Source organism: Anomaloglossus baeobatrachus, chromosome 1, assembly GCF_048569485.1.
Source record: "Anomaloglossus baeobatrachus isolate aAnoBae1 chromosome 1, aAnoBae1.hap1, whole genome shotgun sequence".
In the NCBI taxonomy this organism is placed as follows: Eukaryota; Metazoa; Chordata; class Amphibia; order Anura; family Aromobatidae; genus Anomaloglossus; species Anomaloglossus baeobatrachus.
Window position 1 is genome coordinate 901190692 of NC_134353.1, and position 20657 is coordinate 901211348.

The window sequence follows — 20657 nt, forward strand, 5'->3', positions numbered from 1 at the left end:
AGTCGCTGTTATGATCGCTGTTTAGCTGTCAAACACAGCAGACGCAGCAGCGATCATAACGACACGCGTCGCTGTGGAAGCCATGCTGCACTTGGTAACTAAGGTAAATATCGGGTAACCATTACCCGATATTTACCTTGGTTACCAGCGCACACGCTTAGCGCTGGCTCCCTGCTCTCCTAGCCAGGGTACACATCGGGTTAATTACCCGATGTGTACTCTGGCTCCGGCTACGTGTGCAGGGAGCCAGCAGTGTGCTCTCACGCTGCCAGTGCCGGCTCCCTGCTCACGTAGCTGGAGTACGCATCGATTAATTAACCCGATGTGCACTGTGGCTAGGAGTGCAGGGAACAGGGAGCCAGCACTGGCAGCGTGAGAGCGGCAGTGCTAGTAACTAATGTAAATATCAGGTAACCAAGGAAAGGGCTTCTTGGTTACCCGATGTTTACCTTGGTTACAGCTTACTGCAGGCTTTCCAGAGATGCTAGAGAAGGTCTAGTCTCAGTGGCGTAACAATAGTCCAATGGGCCCAGGTGTAAAATTTGGATCTGCATGTTTTATGGGCCCTTATAGAGATAAAGATCCTATGAAGATATATGTGTAATAATGATCAACATCTTTTAATAATGTCCCCCATCCTGGCCCTTTCCTCTAATAATGTCCTTGATTATGGGCTCCTTTCTGGTATAATGTCTTCCATCCTGGCCCCTTCCTGTAATAATGTCCTTGATGAAAACCCAAAAGTCTTTATCTCAGAAAATTAAAATCTATATATATAATTGTCTTATTCTGTCTGTCTATCTGTCTGCCACCAAAATGACGTCATTACAGTGACAACCGTCGCATTGGCCGCTGGGCTCGGCCTGGCCCTGCCCCCCCGCACGGATTGGCCGCTCAGCTCGGCCTGGCCCCACCCCCCCGCACGGATTGGCCGCTCGTCCAGGCCCGCCACCCGCACGCATTGGCCGCTTGGCCAGGCCCCGCCCCCTCACGCATTCCCCGACCCCACACGGAGCCCTGACTCCCAGGTGACTGCTGCACCCCCGGAAGCCCACACCGGCAAGACAAAGTGGAGAAAAGGCCAAATGTGTGAAACCACTAGCTTACCCCGGCTCCCGGCACACGTGTGCCGGAGCCGGCGTAGGCTGATAACTATGGTACACATCGGGTAACTATAGAAACTGCTTTCCTTAGTTACCCGATGTATAACATGGTTACTAGCTTACCCCAGCTCCCTGCACACGTGTGCCGGAGCCGGCGTACACTGGTAACCATGGTACACATCGGGTAACTATGGAAACCGCTTTGCATAGTTACCCGAGCCCCAACCCCGTATGGATTAGCCGCTCAGCCAGGCCCCGCCCCCGCACACATTAGACGCTCGTCCTGGCCCTGCCCCCCGCACGCATTAGACGCTCGTCCTGGCCCCGCCCCCCGCACGCATTCCCCGAACCCACGCGGAGCCCCAACTCCCAGGTGACTGCTGCACCCCCGGAAGCCCACACCGGCAACTCAGTAGAGACATACCGTTGCGTTGCTGGGATCGTGCCGGAGCCGGCATACGCTAGTAAACATGGTACACATCGGGTAACCATGGAAACCACTTTGCTTAGTTACCAGATTGTGTACCTTGGTTACCAGTGTATGCCGACTCCCTGCCCATTATGATCGTTGCTCTCCCACTGTCAAACACGCCAATGCGTGCTGCACAGCAGGAGACCAACAAACAAAAATGAACCAGCACTGTCACTTTGAATAGTTACCCGATGTGTACCATGGTTACTAGCTTACCCCGGCTCCCGGCACACGTGTGCTGGAGGCGGCGTACACTGTTAACCAATGTAAACATCGAGTAACTATGGAAACCGCTTTGCATAGTTACCCGATGTGTACCATGGTTACTAGCTTACCCCGGCTCCCTGCCCATTCAGATCGTTGGTCTCCCGCTGTCAAACACGCTGATGTGTGCTGCACAGCAGGAGACCAACAAGCACAAAATTAACCAGCACTGTCGCTTTGCATAGTTACCCAATGTGTACCATAGTTACCAGCTTACCGACGTACGCTGGTAGCTATGGTACACAATCCTGTAACTATGGAAAGCGCTTTGCTTACTTACCCGAATGTGTACCATGGTTACCAGCTTACCCCGGCTCCGGGCACACGTGTGCTGGAGCCGGCGTATACTGGTAACCATGGTACACAATCAGGTAACTATGGAAAGCGCTTTGCTTAGTTACCCGATTGTTTACCATGGTTACCAGCGTACGACGGCCTGCTAACCTACATACACATTCTAGACTACCCGATACGTTAGAATCGGGCCACCTTCTAGTATTATATAAGACCAACTGAAAAAATGATTTTACACTCAGAAATGTTGGCGCCTACTGAAATGTCTGTATAGTAAATGCCTCAATACTTGGTCGGGCTCCTTTTGCATGAATTACTGCATCAATGAGGCAATGTAGCATGGAGGTGATCAGCCTGTGGCACTGCTGAGTTATGGAAGCCCAGGTTGTTTTGATAGCAGCCTTCAGCTCGTCTGCATTGTTGGGTCTGGTGTCCCTCATCTTCCTCTTGACAATACTCCATAGACTCTCTATGGGGTTTAGGTCAGGAGAGTTTGCTGGCCAATCAAGCCCAGTGATTCTGTGGTTAGTAAACCAGGTATTGGTACTTTTGGCAGTGTGGACAGGTGTCACGTCCTGCTGGAAAATGAAATGTCCATCTCCAAAAAGCTTGTCGGCAGAAGGAAACATGAAGTGCTTTAAAATTTCCTGGTAGACGGCTGCGCTGACTTTGGTCTTGATAAAACACAGTGGAGCTACACCAGCAGATGACATGGCTCCCCAAACCATCACTGATTGTGGAAACTTTACACTAGACCTCAGCAGCTTGGATTGTGGCCTCTCCACTCTTCCTCCAGACTCTGGGACCGCGATTTCTAAATGAAATGCAAAATTTACTTTCATCTGAAAACAACACCTTGGACACTGAGAACAGTCCAGTTCTTTTTATCCTTGGCCCAGGTAAGACACTTCTGGTGTTGTCTATTGGTCATGAGGAGCCTGACACAAGGAATGCGACACTTGTAGCCCATGTCCTTGATACGTCTGTGTGTGGTGGCTCTTGCAGCGCTGACTCCAGCAGCGTCCACTCCTTGTGAATCTCCCCCAAATTTATAAATGGCCTTTTCTTAACAATCCTATTAAGGCTGCAGTTGCTTGTGCACCTTTGTCTACCACACTTTTTCCTTCCACTTAACTTTCCATTAATATGCTTGGATACAGCACTCTGTGAACAGCCAGCTTCTTTAGAAATGACCTTTAGTGGCTTACCATCCTTGTTGAGTGTGTCAATGACTGCCTTCTGGACATCTGTCAAGTCAGCAGTCTTACCCATGATTGTTTAGCCTACTGAACCAGACTAAGGGACCATTTTAAATGCTTAGGAAGACTGTGCAGGTGTTTTGTAGTAATTATTCTAGTTTTCTGAGATAATGACTTTTGGGTTTTCATTGGCTGTAAGTCATAATCATCAACATTAACAGAAATAAATACTTGAGATAGGAGGTGCAGGTGAGGAAGTCACTAATAGGACGAAACGCACGTCGGGGTCAGCAGCATACAGGTTCCACTGACCATTTACTTAGGTAAAGCAATATGGATCCGTATCTTACAACTATATAATCTTGTTCACATCAGCGCATTTACTAGCTGCTATCATGTGTGCTTTTTAACAGCCTACTTGAATTTGTGTTCTCTTCGGGTACATATCCCCTGCACTAGCACACTTTATATTAAATGTACTTTTCCTAATATTATTTTGCTACATTCAGTACTAGCATTAGAAAAAAGTATAAAATAATTTAGGCAGGTGCATTTTTTATGCCTTTATATATATATATGTTCGGATATAAAATTTAAATTGCCTTCTAATTATATTATATGGTCCTTTTTGCACTGCTATTTATACCTGCTTCGCTGTACATAGGGTACATATCTATCTTTTATTAAGCATGGATTTACCGTATATATTTTTTAAAAAAAAAATCTATTCTAATAAAATGTAATATTTTATCATATACAATCTTTCTTTACACTATGTCCTCATCAAGGTGATCTTGCCTACACCAATCTTGGGGATTTTTTTGATTTGTCATATTTCTAAGTGACCGCACATGGAGTTTTTTGATTCTTTGTTGTTTGTACACCCCTTTTTTTGCCACATTAAAATTTTGAATATTCACTCTTGCAAATTTGAGTGCCGGATTCTTTGTATGCTTATAGTGCGGAATTGGATCCTCTCCGGGCACCACACCATACCAAGAGTGCTGTAATTTGATCTACACAGCTCTTTCTCGCTCTCTCTCTCTCTCTGCCTGTCTCTGTCTCTCTATGTCTTTCTGTCTGTCTCTCGATATCTCTGTCTTTCTGTCTGTCTGTTTCTCTGTCTGTCTCTCTATGTCTCTCTATCTGTATCTCTATGTCTGTCTGTCTCTACATCTCTGTCTGTCTCTACCTCTCTGTCTCTCTATGTCTCTCTGTCTGTGTGTCTGTGTCTGTGTGTGTCTGTGTCTCTGTGTGTATCTCTGTCGCTGCATGTCTCTGTGTGTATCTCTGTCGCTGCATGTCTCTGTGTGTCTCTGTCTCTCTATGTCTTTTTGTTTGTCTCTCGATATCTCTCTGTCTTTCTGTTTCTCTGTCTGTCTCCACCTCTCTGTCTCTACCTCTCTGTCTGTCTCTCTATGTCTGTCTGTATCTGTATCTTTGTTTCTGTGTCTGTCTGTGTGTCTGTCTCTGCATGTCTCTATTTCTGTGTATCTCTGTGTGTGTCTGTCTCTAATGATATCATATTACCTCACACATAAGCTTCTTATACTAAGAATGTCCTTCTTGCCTATAGCAACCAATCACAGCTCCTATTAATAACGTGTAGCTCCCAGCTCCATTCACTGTAATGTAAGCAGGTTTTTTGGCAAATAACTGTAAAGCGCAGGGTTAAATTTTCCCCTCAAAGCATAGTCTATGATGTTCCCTGAGTCAAATGAGGTGTTTGTGCAAAATATCATGACACACACATTTTCTCAGCGTTATATATTACACTAGCTGTAGAACCTGGCATTGCCCGGGATAGTAACTAAGTGTCTTTCTATCTCTCTCCCATGCCCTCTCTTTGTCTATCCGTTTCTCTCTCTCCTTGTCCGCCTCACTCCATGTCCACCTCTCTATCTCTTTTTGTCTCTCTGTCTGTATTTGTCTCTCTCTCTCTGTCTATCTCTCTATGTCTCTGTCTTCGTCTCTATTTCTCTCTGTCTGTGTCTCTCTCTGTATGTTTCTGTCTGTCTCTGTCTCTATCTTTGTGTCTGTCTCTGTCTCTTTGTCTGTCTGTATGTGTCAATCTCTCTCTGTCTCTCGATGTCTTTTTGTCTCTCTGTCTGTCTTTCTGTCTCTATTTCTGTGTGTCTCCCTCTCTGTCTGTCTCTGTCTAATTAATTCTCTATCAGTTTCTGTCTCTATTTCTCTCTCTGTCCATGTCTCCACCGATTATCATATTACCTCACACATAAGTTTCTTAGACTAACAATATCCTTCGTTGCCTATAGCAACCAATCACAGCTCCTATTAATGACCTGTAGCTCCCAGCTCTTTTGACTTTCATGTAAGCAGGTTTTTTAATGTAAGCCACAGTAAATCCTGAATATGATGAAGCCGCAATGTGACGTGTTGGGATACTAAGGCTATGTGTCCACGGTAGAATGTACCTGCGGACTTTTCTGCCTGAAAATCCGCGACTTTCGCGGCAAATCCGCACCCGCGGATTTACCGCGGATTTGCCGCGGATTTTGATGCGGATTTTTTTTTTTTTTTCCCATTCTATACCCAAATCCGCACCAAAATCCGCAACAAACAATTGACATGCTGCAGATTTTTCCGCATCAAAATCCGCGGCAAATCCACAGCGGAAAAATCCGCAGCATGGACACAGCATTTCCAAAATGCCATTGAAATGGCTTGGAAGTGCCGCTGCTGCAGATTTTCGGCAAATCCGCGGTAAATCCGCGGCTAATGTCCATTTTTAGTAGGTGATTATGGATCTACCTTATGTCATCCAGACGGAATAATTGGAAATGACCTGGACCTTTTGTGGGTCATTCCCGGTCTGTGATTTCACCCAGGATGTCAATGGGAAACACTATGAATTCTGGTTACTGGACTTTTCATTAACCCTTTTCACTGACATCTTGGGTGAAATCATAAACCGGGCAAAACCAAAATTGGATCCGGATCATTTCCAATTATTCCGTCTGGACGACATAAGGTAGATCAATAATCATCTACTGCAAATGGACGTCAGTATCCCAACTCGTCACATTGCGAGTACACGGGATCTGTGGGGGCTTCACATCATCTGATCGCTCCACTGAATATGTATTTTTTCATTTCTTTTTATTGGTGGTCTTATCTGCAAACACATAATAAAGATGCAATACTGCAGATGTAGCGTTATGGGGGGTATAAATGTCTTATATGAAGAGCTTATTAGTAATTTAACTCTTTGAGTGCTGGATCATTATTCCATCATTCATAAAGGGACCCGGTCACTTTGGAAAATGCTATGACCTTGCAGATATGGGGCCGTCAGCTCATTATAACCACACAGTCAATATCATAACACAAAACCCGAAAAATAATGGCGGAATTGTGTTTTTATTTCTTTACCATATCAGCGCACTTGGATTTTTTTTTCTTATTTTTCACAAGGTTAAAATGTAATTACGAAAAAACCCTCTACAACTCATTTTGCAAAATAAACAAGCCCCCATAAAGAGATGTAGAAGAAATATATGCAAAAAAAAGAAAAGTGATGGCTCTTGGAGGAAAAAGGGCAAGTTGTGGCGTAAATCACATATCAGACGATGGTTGGTTGGCGCAGTGGTTGGCAAAGTGGCCGCCGCTTTCCACGTGCACTGCTCAGACGTCGCTTGGTTGGCGCCGTGGTTGGCAAAATGGCCGCCGCTTTCCACGTCCACTGCTGCTCTCGCGAGATTTGGCGGCGCAATACCACTCCCAGAATCCTTTGCCAGTCCTCTTCCTGCGCGGCCTGAGGTGAGTGAGACATGGTTGTTGAGAGCGGCTCCGGGATCCGGCCTAGATCTCCGCCATCCTGCCCCGGGTTGGGGCTTCTCGGTGACGGGGAGTGGGAGGAACGCGCTTGGGTGCGGGAAGTGGAGGTATGAGGCGCCTCAGGGGGTGTGAAGGCTCCCGGCCAGAGGCCTGAGGAGAGGCCGGGGCTCCGGCCTGTAGTCCGGGTGCCATGGTGGACAGGTGGCGGGGGAGGACTACTACGTCCAGTAGTGCACCCGCTGTGTACGGTGAGGAGCGGGCTCTGCAGGCAGGTGCTGGTGGTGACGTTCCCCCCCGTGTGTGTTGAATGGTAGTGGCTCTGCCATACTTTAGACCTGTGTTCTGGACTGATCCATTCCTGGAATGGGGGTGCTGCATGTCTGTTTGGGTGCTGGATCTGCAGGGCTGGCAGCCTCTTGTGTATATAGGGCAGATGTGTTCGACCTGTGTACAATGCAGACATAGACCACATACCAAGGGTGCCAGCTGTGTTACACAGCCCACACCTGAGCAAAACTGATCATCCAGTCACAGCAGATGACTGCTTGCATGCTGTGGCATGTGAGGTTGTGTATAATCCAGGCGGTACGTAGTGGTATATACCCTGGAGAAGCCTCATGTTTTTGTAGTTAATAAGGGGGTGTCTGCTCTGTAGAGCCCACTTCTGACCAGTGTTAACCGGATGTATCTCCATTTTTGCCTCTAGCAGCGGACACCCCTGTAGTTGGCCCGTTGGGTGAGCCCTGGCTATAAAGCACTACTAGTCCCTGACCTGCTAGGACTGTACCATGATAAATATTGAGTGGGGGGGGGTAGTTGCTTGAAGTGTGCCACTTTCTATGGTGCAGGGACTTGTTTAGGATTCCAGCTGCGGTGATGACTTCTTAGGACACCTTTGGAAATAAAAAAATGAAAATACCTTTCAGATCTGAGCAGCTGTGATACGAGCCGGGCCGACTACTTAACACGTTGCTTTACAAAGTCTAAATGATGTTTTCTTTTTTTTTCTCCAGGTAAAATCTCAAAATGGTCCGCTACTCACTCGACCCGGAAAACCCCACAAAGTGTAAGTGACGTGTTATTCGGCTGCATAGATGGGTCATTGCTCCTTAGGGGTTTTGGAACTACATCTACTAAGCTGCTGGGAGTTGTAGTTTCTCAGCCCCTCGGGGATCCACATGTTAGAGATTATTAACATAACTAACTTCTTGCTTGTCTTTTGCAGCATGCAAGGCCCGGGGCTCCAACCTGCGAGTGCACTTCAAGGTAAGCACCAGGCGTCTCAGGTTCCTGCTTCTTCGCTGCTGTGATGTTTTCTTAGGACACCTTTGGATCAACCATGAAACTAACAAGAATTTTGAGCAGCCAACATTTGTGTTCTGTTTTATTACCAATGTGATGTTTATATGATGTGTATGGGTTGCAGACATTTAAGCACACTGCCGGGTGGCTGCCGGCCGCACACTGCCGGGTGGCTGCCGGCCGCACACTGCCGGGTGGCTGCCGGCCGCACACTGCCGGGTGGCTGCCGGCCGCACACTGCCGGGTGGCTGCCGGCCGCACACTCCGCCGTACCCTTGCGTGTTCTCTAGGAGAAAGCTGCCGATTAATGCATCGGCTGACGGTTTATCTTAGGGAAAACCGTGCAGTTGGCAGTTCAAAATCAGACACCTATGATCCATATCTCCCCCAGCCAGTGCCCCCATACACATTGGACAGTCGTCCGAACCCGTCAATATTGGTCCATTTTTTATGGAGGCCATTAGGCTTGGCGTTCTGTGGGTTTATTTTAATGGGGGATATGTTTCTGTTAAACCCCGGGTGGCGGTTTATCTTCCATGGAAACAGGGTTCATCCCATATACAAAGATTGGTGACTGATACAAAAGTTGCCATGTTCTGACTGCCGATGTTTGGTCAGCTCTAGGGGTGCACTGGTTTGGTAGATTAGTAAATATTCCCGTATTTGTCCTCGCAGTCACACGTGCTCTGTTCACATTTCATCTTTTTACTTTTCGTTATTTTCTAAGTAGGTAAAAAAAAGCAATCATGATTGTGTACCTCTGTGTGCCCACATAATGGCATAAATCAGAGGCCTTGCTATAGGGATATACGTCTGATGTACTGCAAAGTGTGAACAGACCCTACTACATGCACGGGTTCACTTTAGGCTTTTATAGACTGTTGTGACGGTACAGTAGTGGTTTATGGCATAGTGTGGGCTTATAAGCTACAAGAATTGTTTTCTCCATCTGATGTATTTGAGTCAAATTTGCACCATCTCCATATCACTCTGTACCTAAAAGGTCTGCAATGGTTGGGTGTTGGTGGCTGTTATATACTAGAGCCCTCGATATTGATATTGTTGGTTATATAGTGGTCACACAGTTCGTTGGCTTAAACCAGTCCGGCATTGGTTCTGATGGCCGTTGTGGGTTATTCTTAATTTGTATAGTTCTGTATTTGTCCTTTTTAGATTGGATGTGACATGTATTTTTCTCTTTGCAGAACACTCGTGAGACTGCTCAGGCCATTAAGGGCATGCACATCCGCAAGGCCACCAAATACTTAAAAGATGTAACCGTGAAGAAGCAGTGCGTCCCCTTCCGTCGTTACAATGGAGGCGTTGGCCGCTGTGCTCAGGTCGGTATAAGCACGTTGTATATGGCGCTCCCAATACAATATTACAGGTTTTGCAGGAGGATCACAGTGTAGTCAGGTTTTTTAGGAGTTGCAGTGATGACCATCTTAGGACACCTTTGGAATAACCATGAAAACAACCATAATGTTCTGAGCAACTCAAGAAGTTTACAAAGTGTGACCTCACAATGTCTGAAGTGTCCACGGCTGTGAAATCTGCACCAAACGGCAGGCATTTAGCTGGGCAATGTGGTGCATTTACTGCAGATTTACACGGATTGTCCACCTTCAATGACTATTCTTGAATGCAATCATCTTTATCATTGGGTTTAATTAAGAACTTTACACTTTTTTGCTTTCTAAAGACCTTTTTATGCCTGTACATTCAACTTTGATGCGGTCTGTAGTCCTAAATCAGCTGCGAAGAGGTCAGGAAAAAAACAAGGGTTACAAACGTTGTCATACTGTGATAGCAAGCTCACTGACAGATTCTCTGTCAACTCCTTCTACAGCCGGCAATAGATGGTATGGTGCAATACAAAGAAGCTTTCGAAAGCAAAATATGTAAAGTTTTTAACCAAACCCAATTGTAAAAAAACGTTTTGGGTTGTTTTTAGCCTCAATTACATGCACTTAAAAAAAAAAGCGCTATCATAAAACTTCTTGGCTAGGATGTATATGTAGGGTAGGTGCGGTAATATACTCACCCATCACCGCTTTCCAGGTCCTCTCCTCACTTGTTTAATTTCTATTCCGACTTCCAAAATCTGGCAAGTCGAAAAAGAAGTCGTGTGACCCAGAAAAGGACCGGACCGGTGCTGGGGAACCACGAAGACCGCAATGGGAGAGTATGTTACTGCACCTACCCTACATATACATCCACACAGGTTTAGGCAATAAAGTCTTGTGGGGTAGAAAAAATGTCTAAGGAAAATGGACAACTTCTTTTAAGCCTTTAACACTAGATGTCCCAGAGAGGGGTCATTTAACATTTCTTCAGCGCTCTATTGGGAGACCCAGACGATTGGGGTATAGCTACTGCCCTCTGGAGGCCACACAAAGCACTACATTAAAAGTGCAAGGCCCCTCCCCCTCTGGCTATACCCCCCCCGTGGTATCACGGGTTCTCCAGTTTTAGCTTTGTGTGCGAAGGAGGTCAGACATTCCATGCATAGCTCCACAGATTTTAGTCAGCAGTAGCTGCTGACTATTTCGGATGGAAGAAAAGAGGACACATATAGTGTCCCCAGCATGCTCCCTTCTCACCCCTGGATGGTGTTGTAAGGTTGAGGTACCTATTGCTGGTACAGGGCTGGAGCCTGACATGCTGTTTTCCTTCCACATCCCCTGGTAGGGCTCTGTGGAAGTGGGATCCTGCCGGCCTCTCAGCTCTGACGCCGGGCTCCATCCACAGACCCATTAGAACCTGATGGAGACGGAGCAGGAGTACGATCAGGGACAGGCCCTGCATCATACAGGTACTCTGTGTCCCCGGCAGGCACAGACACACTCCGGGCTGGCTGGGTGTTGTAGTGCGCCGGGGACCGCAACGTTGGAGTTAGTGTCCCTACAGATTACTGGGGGATTTTTTGTGTATGGGAACGCAGCGCCGACCCCCTCTGGACCGGGCGGCGCTGCTGTGACTTGTGGTGCGCCGGGGATCCGCCGTCCGCGCTTTTACGGCGGCGGCGGTTATAAATTGAGTCCCCGGCTTTTTGGGCCTAGGACGCCGGCAGCTCCGATTCGTTCCCGCCCCCACCCTGTCATTCAGGGTAGGGGAGAGACGCTGTTCGCTAGCAGCGACGAGGGCTGGAGCCTGATTTACATGCTCCAGCCCTCACACTAGGCACAGAGGGAAGCAGGCTTCCCGCTCTTAGCCAGGAACGCCCAGGGCCCGCCCCCCTTCTCTCTCAGGACGCCGGCAGCCATTACATGCAGTCTGGCTGGAGGAAGGACGCAAGGCTCTGGGAGACCTGGACTAGGGGCTATCTGGCGACCACACACCCGCTTTTTAAGCGGGCGGTAAGCGATTTTTCTGTGCTGGTCCCTCTAGTGCCTCACGGTGTATCGGTGTACTGTGTAGGATATAGAGATATTGTATTTCTTGCACTGTGAGGTCGCTTCTGGCTGCATCTCCCAGATCCCTCTGTGGAAGCAACAACATGCCATCCTCAAAACGCAAGGCTGCCAAGGCTAGGGCTGTGTATACTGCGTGTGCTGCATGTGGGGCTAATCTACCAGCAGGCTCCGATGACCCCCATTGTGTGCAATGCTCCGACCCGGTGCTGCTTCGCCAGCCGGAGTCAGGAGAGGTAGTGACCCAGGCTGAGACGCTTGTAAGTCCTGCCCCGGTGTCAGGGACAGACTTTGCAGTTTTTGCTGATAATATGTCTGTGTCTATGGCAAAAATCCTTGAAACCTTGCAATCTATGCATGGGGCTCAGTCTTTGGGCACGGCGAGGCCTCTGTCCTCAGGTCCCCCTCACTTGGAATTAATCCAGCCCACAGGGGGGTCCCCGGCTTCACAGGCCGAGGATTATGACTCAGATGATAGCCCCAGCCACCCTAAGCGAGCTCGCTGGGAAAGACCCTCGACGTCATCACACTGCTCAGGGTCTCAGCGCAATCAGTCTCCCTGTGATGTGTCTGATGAGAGTGATCAGGAATCCATTCCTGGAACCCCTCTCAACCTGGATACCCCTGATGGGGATGCCATGGTAAACGACCTTATCTCAGCCATCAATAGGCTGTTGGATATTTCTCCCCCAGCCCCTTCAGCAGAAGAGGCGGCTGCGGAGCAGGAGAAGTTTCGTTTCCTTTATCCCAAGCGTAAATTGAGTGCTTTGTTGGATCACGCTGACTTCAGAGAATCAATCCAGAAGCACGACGCTCACCCAGAAAGGCGTTTCTCTAAACGATCTAAAGATACGCGTTTCCCTTTCCCCCCTGAGGTGGTCAAGCGCTGGACACAGTGTCCAAAGGTAGACCCCCCGATTTCCAAACTCGCAGCTAGGTCCATAGTTGCAGTGGAGGATGGCGCTTCACTTAAAGATGCCAATGACAGACAGATGGACCTTTGGTTAAAATCTGTCTATGAAGCTATCGGCGCGTCGTTTGCTCCGGCATTCGCAGCCGTATGGGCACTCCAGGCTATTTCAGCTGGCTTAGCAAAAGTGGATGCTATCATACATCCAGCAGTGCCGCAAGTGGCGCACCTTACCACGCAGATGTCGGCGTTTGCGTCTTACGCTATCAATGCGGTCCTAGAATCTACCAGTCGCACCTCAATGGCGTCCGCCAATTCGGTAGTTTTGCGCAGAGCCTTGTGGTTAAAGGACTGGAAAGCAGATGCTGGTTCCAAAAAATGTTTAACCAGTTTGCCTTTATCTAGAGATAGACTGTTTGGCGAGCCATTGGCTGATATCATTAAGCAGTCTAAGGGTAAAGACTCCTCTTTACCACAACCCAGAACAACCAAACCTCAGCAGAAAAAGTGGCAGCAGAGGTTTCAGTCCTTTCGAGGTTCGGGCAAGACACCGTTTACCTCGTCCAAAGGGACTCAGAGGACGCAAAGAAACTCAGATTCGTGGCGGGCTCACACGCGCCCCAAGAAAGCAAATGGAGGTACCACTTCCAAAGCGGCTACCTCATGACTTCCAGCCCCCTCCCTCCGCATCGCCGGTCGGGGGCAGGCTCTCCCGCTTTTCCGGCATTTGGATGTCACAGGTCAAAGACCGGTGGGTGACGGACATTTTGTCTCGCGGGTACAGAATCGAGTTCAATTCTCGTCCTCCAGCTCGGTTCTTCAGAACCTCCCCACATCCAGACCGAGCAGATGCTCTGCTGCAGGCGGTGGACTCCCTAAGAGCGGAAGGAGTGGTGATCCCAGTCCCTCCTCAGGAACAAGGGCAAGGGTTTTACTCCAATCTCTTTGTGGTTCCAAAAAAGGACGGCTCGTTCCGTCCTGTTCTGGACCTAAAACGGCTCAACAAACATGTGCACGCCAGGAAGTTCCGGATGGAAACCCTGCGTTCTGTCATTGCCTCAATGTCCAGAGGAGACTTCCTTGCCTCAATAGACATCAAAGATGCTTATCTCCACGTGCCAATTGCTACAGAACATCAACGTTTTCTACGTTTTGTGATAGGAGACGACCATTTTCAGTTCGTAGCTCTGCCATTTGGTCTGGCGACAGCCCCACGGGTCTTCACCAAGGTCATGGCGGCGGTGGTAGCAGTCTTGCACTCTCAGGGACACTCGGTGATCCCTTACCTAGACGATTTATTGGTCAAAGCTCCCTCTCAAGAGGCATGTCAGCGCAGCCTGAATGCTACGCTGGAGACCCTACAGTCTTTCGGATGGATCATCAACTTTCCAAAGTCGATCCTATCACCGACTCAATCACTAACGTATCTTGGCATGGAGTTTCATACTCTAGCAGCGATAGTGAAGCTTCCGCTGAACAAGCAGCGGTCACTACAGACAGGGGTGCAATCTCTTCTGCAGGGCCAGTTGCATCCCTTGCGGCGCCTCATGCATTTCCTAGGGAAGATGGTGGCAGCCATGGAAGCAGTTCCCTTTGCGCAGTTTCATCTGCGCCCACTTCAATGGGACATTCTCCGCCAATGGGACGGGAAGTCAACGTCCCTGGACAGGAAAGTCTCGCTTTCCCAGACGGCCAAGGACTCCCTACAATGGTGGCTCCTTCCCACCTCATTGTCTCAGGGAAGATCCTTCCTGCCCCCATCCTGGGCAGTAGTCACGACAGATGCGAGTCTGTCAGGGTGGGGAGCAGTATTTCTCCACCACAGGGCTCAGGGGACGTGGACTCCGCAGGAGTCCACCCTTCAGATCAATGTTCTGGAGATCAGAGCAGTGTATCTTGCTCTACTGGCCTTCCAACAGTGGCTGGAAGGAAAGCAGATCCGAATCCAATCGGACAACTCCACAGCGGTGGCATACATCAACCACCAAGGAGGGACGCGCAGTCGGCAAGCCTTCCAAGAAGTCCGGCGCATTCTAATGTGGGTGGAGGACAGAGCATCCACCATATCCGCGGTTCACATCCCAGGCGTAGAAAACTGGGAAGCAGACTTCCTCAGTCGCCAGGGCATGGACGCAGGGGAATGGTCCCTTCACCCGGACGTGTTTCAGGAAATCTGTCGCCGCTGGGGAGTGCCGGACGTCGACCTAATGGCATCCCGGCACAACAACAAGGTCCCGGCATTCATGGCGAGGTCGCGCGATCAAAGAGCTCTGGCGGCAGACGCCTTGGTTCAAGATTGGTCGCAGTTTCAGCTCCCATACGTGTTTCCGCCTCTGGCGCTCTTGCCCAGAGTGCTACGCAAGATCAGATCCGAGTGCAGCCGCATCATACTCGTCGCTCCAGACTGGCCGAGGAGGTCGTGGTATCCGGATCTGTGGCATCTCACGATCGGTCGACCGTGGTCACTGCCAGACCGACCAGACTTACTGTCCCAAGGGCCGTTTTTCCATCAGAATTCTGCGGCCCTGAACCTGACTGTGTGGCCATTGAGTCCTGGATCCTAGCATCTGCAGGATTATCTCAAGGAGTCGTTGCCACAATGAGACAAGCTAGAAAGTCGAATTCGGCTAAGATCTACCACAGAACGTGGAAGATTTTCTTATCCTGGTGCTCTGCTCAGGGAGTGTCTCCCTGGCCATTTGCATTGCCCAAGTTTCTTTCCTTCCTGCAATCGGGGTTAGAAAAGGGCTTGTCGCTCAGCTCCCTTAAAGGGCAAGTTTCGGCACTATCCGTGTTTTTTCAGAAGCGTCTAGCACGTCTTTCTAAGGTGCGCACGTTCCTGCAGGGGGTCTGTCATATTGTGCCCCCGTACAAGCGGCCGTTAGATCCATGGGATCTGAACAGGGTACTAGTTGCTCTCCAGAAGCCGCCCTTCGAGCCTCTGAAGGAAGTTTCCTTTTCTCGGCTGTCACAGAAAGTGGCGTTTCTTGTTGCGATCACATCGCTTCGGCGAGTGTCTGAGCTGGCAGCTCTGTCATCCAAGGCTCCCTTCCTGGTGTTCCACCAGGACAAGGTAGTGCTGCGCCCTATTCCGGAGTTTCTCCCTAAGGTCGTATCCTCTTTTCATCTTAATCAGGATATATCCTTGCCTTCTTTTTGTCCTCATCCGGTTCACCGGTATGAAAAGGACTTACGTTTGCTAGATCTGGTGAGAGCACTCAGAATCTACATTTCCCGCACGGCGCCCATGCGCCGTGCCGATGCACTTTTTGTCCTTGTCGCTGGTCCGCGCAAGGGGTTGCAGGCTTCTAAAGCCACCCTGGCTCGATGGATCAAAGAACCAATTCTAGAGGCCTACCGTTCTGCGGGGCTTCCGGTTCCTTCAGGGCTAAAAGCCCACTCAACCAGAGCCGTGGGTGCGTCCTGGGCATTACGTCACCAGGCTTCGGCTCAACAGGTGTGCCAGGCAGCTACCTGGTCCAGTCTGCACACTTTCACCAAGCATTATCAGGTGCATACCTATGCTTCGGCGGATGCCAGCTTAGGTAGAAGAGTCCTGCAGGCGGCAGTGACACCCCCGTAGGGGAGGGCTGTTTTACAGCTCTAACATGAGGTATTTCTTTACCCACCCAGGGACAGCTTTTGGACGTCCCAATCGTCTGGGTCTCCCAATAGAGCGCTGAAGAAGAAGGGAATTTTGTTACTTACCGTAAATTCCTTTTCTTCTAGCTCTTATTGGGAGACCCAGCACCCGCCCTGTTGTCCTTCGGGATGTTTTTTGTTGTTTGCGGGTACACATGTTGTTCATGTTGAACGGTTTTTCAGTTCTCCGATGTTATTCGGAGTTAATTTGTTTAAACCAGTTATTGGCTTCCTCCTTCTTGCTTTGGCACTAAAACTGGAGAACCCGTGATACCACGGGGGGGGTATAGCCAGAGGGGGAGGGGCCTTGCACTTTTAATGTAGTGCTTTGTGTGGCCTCCAGAGGGCAGTAGCTATACCCCAATCGTCTGGGTCTCCCAATAAGAGCTAGAAGAAAAGGAATTTACGGTAAGTAACAAAATTCCCTTCTTCTACCATTGGAACCCTATGGAGCTCGAAATTCCTGGGACTTCTAGTGTTAAATAGGTTTTGCAGGGCCAGACAATTTTTGCTTTGCTTTTTCTTACAATCTAACCCACAGTGGTTTCTGCAGCCGATTTCTTGACTGAAAGACGATTACATAGACCTAACCTAAGGGTCCTGGGTTCAAATCCCACCAAGGACACCATCGGCAAGGAGTTTGTATGTTCTCCCCGTGTTTGCGTGGGTTTCCCCCGGGGTCTCCGGTTTCCTCCCACACTCCAAAGACATACTGATAGGGACTCTAGATTGTGAGCCCCAATGGGCACAGTGTTGCCAATGTATGTAAAGTGCTGTGGAATTAATAGCGCTATATAAATGAATATTATTATTATTATTATTATACATGGTTCCTTATAGTTTTTGCTTGGTTTCTCCTGTAGTGATATCCATTGTAAGGGTTTTCCCATTAATATGTAGCTGTTGTGCTGCGGTCTGTACTCGCTGCTGTTTGTTTGTAGTAAGTGCACCATGCGGCGTCTCCTCATAGTAAGGCCGGGGCCACATGGGGGACTAATGCGATCCTCGCATGACACTCGGCTCACACTCTCAGCACAACGGGAGCCGAGTGTCACTGCGACTGAGGTTTGATCAAGCGATCAGACCTCAGCTGCGGGGGGCAGGCCGGTGCTGCGGAGGGGAGGGAGCGATTTATCTCCCTCTCTCCTCCGTTGCTGGCTATTGAGATTCTCGCCCTGCACTTGCGGAACACCGGTGTACTGCGAGTGCAGTACGATTTTTCTCTCGCCCCATAGACTTGAAGGGTGCGAGAGAAACTAGGATCGCAATAGTCACAGCATGCTGCGATTGTTTTCTCAGTCAGATTAGGGCTGAGAAAATAATCACTCGTGGGTGCTGGGACACAGGCTAATATTGGTCCGAGTAGAATGTGATGTTTTATCGCACTCCACTCGCTCCGATTTTCATGCCGTGTGTCTTAGGCCTAACACTTAGCCGTGGAGACTTGTGAACCTGAAAAGTTCTTGACGGTCACTTGTTAGCAGACCATTGCTGATACTTATTATACTTTAGGTTATAAATCTGAAGGATGTACACTACTATTTTCCTATTTCTCCTGCAGGCCAAGCAGTGGGGCTGGACACAGGGACGTTGGCCCAAGAAAAGCGCAGAGTTTCTCTTGCACATGTTGAAGAACGCAGAGAGCAATGCAGAACTGAAGGTGAGCCGCACTTTGAATCTTATCAAAATCTGCAACGTAAGGTTTTGTTCACACTTGCAGGAGGCGCCATCATAGGTTCCAATTCCTACAGGAAGAGTAGGCACTTGGGTTTCCATTTCGATGGAAAATCCAACAAACATCCAATCGACCCGATTATAGTCAGTTTTGTTCATCAGGACATGCAAATGATTACTGTATTTTTCTCGTTTTATAAGACACCCTAAATTTATACAAAAAAGGGGGGAAAAATGGGGTCAGTCTTATAAACCGGTGGTGTCTTACTGGGGGCGATGGTGGTGGAGCGGAATTACAGGAGGCACAGGCGGTGATGCAGCAGGGCGATGCCGCCGCCAGCGGGTGTCCCGGATGCTCTCTGTGGGCACTGTAAAGCAGTAACTTCCAGAAACTATTGGCGGTGCGGGCTTCAAAGAAATGGTGCCCATAGTCTGCACTTGCACAGATTGAGCAATCTGCTCAATGACGAGCCAAGATCTCATCTGCGCACGCGCCATTTTCTTTAAGTCTGCTGCTGGGAGATCATTAGGCCAGAGGCGGCGTGTGTGCAGATGAGATCTGGAGCCCAAGTTCTCAGTCTGCACACACACCGACTTTAAGCGCCGTTATTTGAAGCCCGCACCACCGACCTTTTCAGGATGGCCCCTGCTTCACCACCCGCAGTGACCACTAGCACTGCACACAGTGCACAGCATTGTTCCTGCCTCCTGTGACCATTCTCCACCAACCTCTGGTAAGCTGCATTCCTCTAAGACTCGCCACTCATTTCTTTTTCGCTCCTAATTGGGAGACCCAGACAGTGGGTGTATAGCTACTGCCCTCTGGAGGCCGCACAAAGAACTACACTTAAAAGTGTAAGGCCCCTCCCCTTCTGGCTATACACCCTCCCGTAGGAGTACAGATTCCTCAGTTTTAGCTTTGTGCGCAAGGAGGTCAGACACGCACGCATAGCTCCATTGTTTTTAGTCAGCAGCAGCTGCTGACTATGTCGGATGGAAGAAAAGAGGGCCCATAAACAGGGCTCCCAGCATGCTCCCTTCTCACCCCACTGTATGTCGGAGGTGTTTGTAAGGTTGAGGTACCCATTGCGGGTACGGCGGCAGGAGCCCACATGCTGATTCCTTCCCCATCCCTTTTTACAGGGCTCTGGGTGAAGTGGGATTTACTGGTCTCCAGGCACTGAGACCGGGCTCCATCTACAGCCCCTGGAGAAGATGCTGGATGGAGCGGAGTACATCAGGGACATGGCCCTGCTTCCTCAAGGTACTCTGTGTCCCCGTGCATTTGGCGCTCACACCGCAGCATGCTGGGTGTTGTAGTGCGCCGGGGGACATCTGCGCTACGGCGCTTGTGCCATGGCCTCATTCAGCTTAGCTGAAGCAGGCACACTTCCAGGAATCGGTCGCGCCGGCCGCTGGGACTGCGGCGCGGCTGGCACTTGTGGTGCGCCGGGGACTTCAGCGCGGCCCGCGCTTTTACGGCGGCCGCGCTGATAACTCGAGTCCCCGGCTTTTGCGGCCTGCTTCCGTTCGTTCCCGCCCCCGGACCTGCCAGTCAGGAGAGGGGCGGGACGCTGGCCACGTTTAGGATTCGGTCATGCCGGCCGCTGGGACTGCGGCGCGGCTGGCACTTGTGGTGCGCCGGGGACTTCAGCGCGGCCCGCGCTTTTACGGCGGCCGCGCTGATAACTCGAGTCCCCGGCTTTTGCGGCCTGCTTCCGTTCGTTCCCGCCCCCAGACCTGCCAGTCAGGAGAGGGGCGGGACGCTGGCCAGTGCATCAGCGCTGAGGGCTGGAGTCGTTTTTACATACTCCAGCCCTCCCAATCGGCACAGAGGGGACACTGTTTCCCGCACTTTTGTTTGGGAACTCCCACGGACCGCCCCTCTCCACAGACGCCGGCAGCCATTCCTGCTGACACGCTGAGCTGCAGAGGGGAGCCGGGGAGACCCAGACAAGGAATTCTGCAGCCTCTTACCCGCTATTCAGCGGGCGGTAAGCAGCCCTCAGGGCTCACCCCCTCTTGTGCCAGTACTATTCTTAGTATTTTGTTGCTACAAATACTTTGTATTGCATAGCGCTGGTCGCCCTTTGGCTATAGACTCTCTCACATTGCAGAGAGCCAGCAGCATGTCGTCCGCAAAACGCAAGGGTGCCAAAGCACAGACATTATATGCTTCCTGCACCGCATGTGGGACTTTTCTACCGGCAGGCTCCACGGACCCCCATTGTGTGCAGTGCTCGGCCCCTGCGGCGCTTGCACAGTCGGGACCTCTGCTGGACGTGACCCAGGGTGTACCACCTGTGAATGCTGTCCAGGTGACAGGAACTGAGTTTGCAGCTTTTGCTGACAGAATGTCTCTCACTATGTCACAAATTCTTGACACATTGCGAGCTAGGCCTGTACTTCAGGCCACGGACACTGTGCAATCATTGCCCCCTGGTCCCCCTCAGCTCCAAGCTCCGGGACGGGCATATACACCTCAGGGTGAAGACTCTGACTCGGATGATGGCCCCGGGCAGCCTAAGCGGGCTCGCTATGACGGGCCTTCACATTCATCTCAATGGTCAGGATCCCAGCGAGATG

The 20657-nt window shown here is 49.9% G+C and overlaps 1 protein-coding gene and 3 non-coding genes across 5 annotated transcripts in view; all 4 read left to right on the forward strand.

Moving 5' to 3' along the window:
* The first annotated feature begins 7998 nt into the window (after window positions 1-7998).
* LOC142258749 (small nucleolar RNA SNORD58) lies at window positions 7999-8067 on the forward strand. Its single transcript, XR_012727862.1, has one exon. It is a non-coding gene; the product is annotated as a small nucleolar RNA SNORD58 (small nucleolar RNA).
* A 35-nt stretch (window positions 8068-8102) lies between these two features.
* RPL17 (ribosomal protein L17) overlaps window positions 8103-20657 on the forward strand; it is a 48266-nt gene continuing 35711 nt past the window's right edge. For both annotated transcript variants that reach the window (XM_075327212.1, XM_075327217.1), the window contains exons 1-4: window positions 8103-8196; window positions 8356-8396; window positions 9638-9772; window positions 17959-18057. In XM_075327212.1, coding sequence (XP_075183327.1) covers window positions 8157-8196; window positions 8356-8396; window positions 9638-9772; window positions 17959-18057 — 315 coding nt within the window. In that variant the 5' untranslated portion in view covers window positions 8103-8156. The remainder of the gene's footprint in view (window positions 8197-8355; window positions 8397-9637; window positions 9773-17958; window positions 18058-20657) is intronic.
* LOC142258742 (small nucleolar RNA SNORD58) lies at window positions 8432-8496 on the forward strand. Its single transcript, XR_012727860.1, has one exon. It is a non-coding gene; the product is annotated as a small nucleolar RNA SNORD58 (small nucleolar RNA).
* On the forward strand, window positions 9861-9928 carry LOC142258713 (small nucleolar RNA SNORD58). The gene has a single exon (XR_012727850.1). It is a non-coding gene; the product is annotated as a small nucleolar RNA SNORD58 (small nucleolar RNA).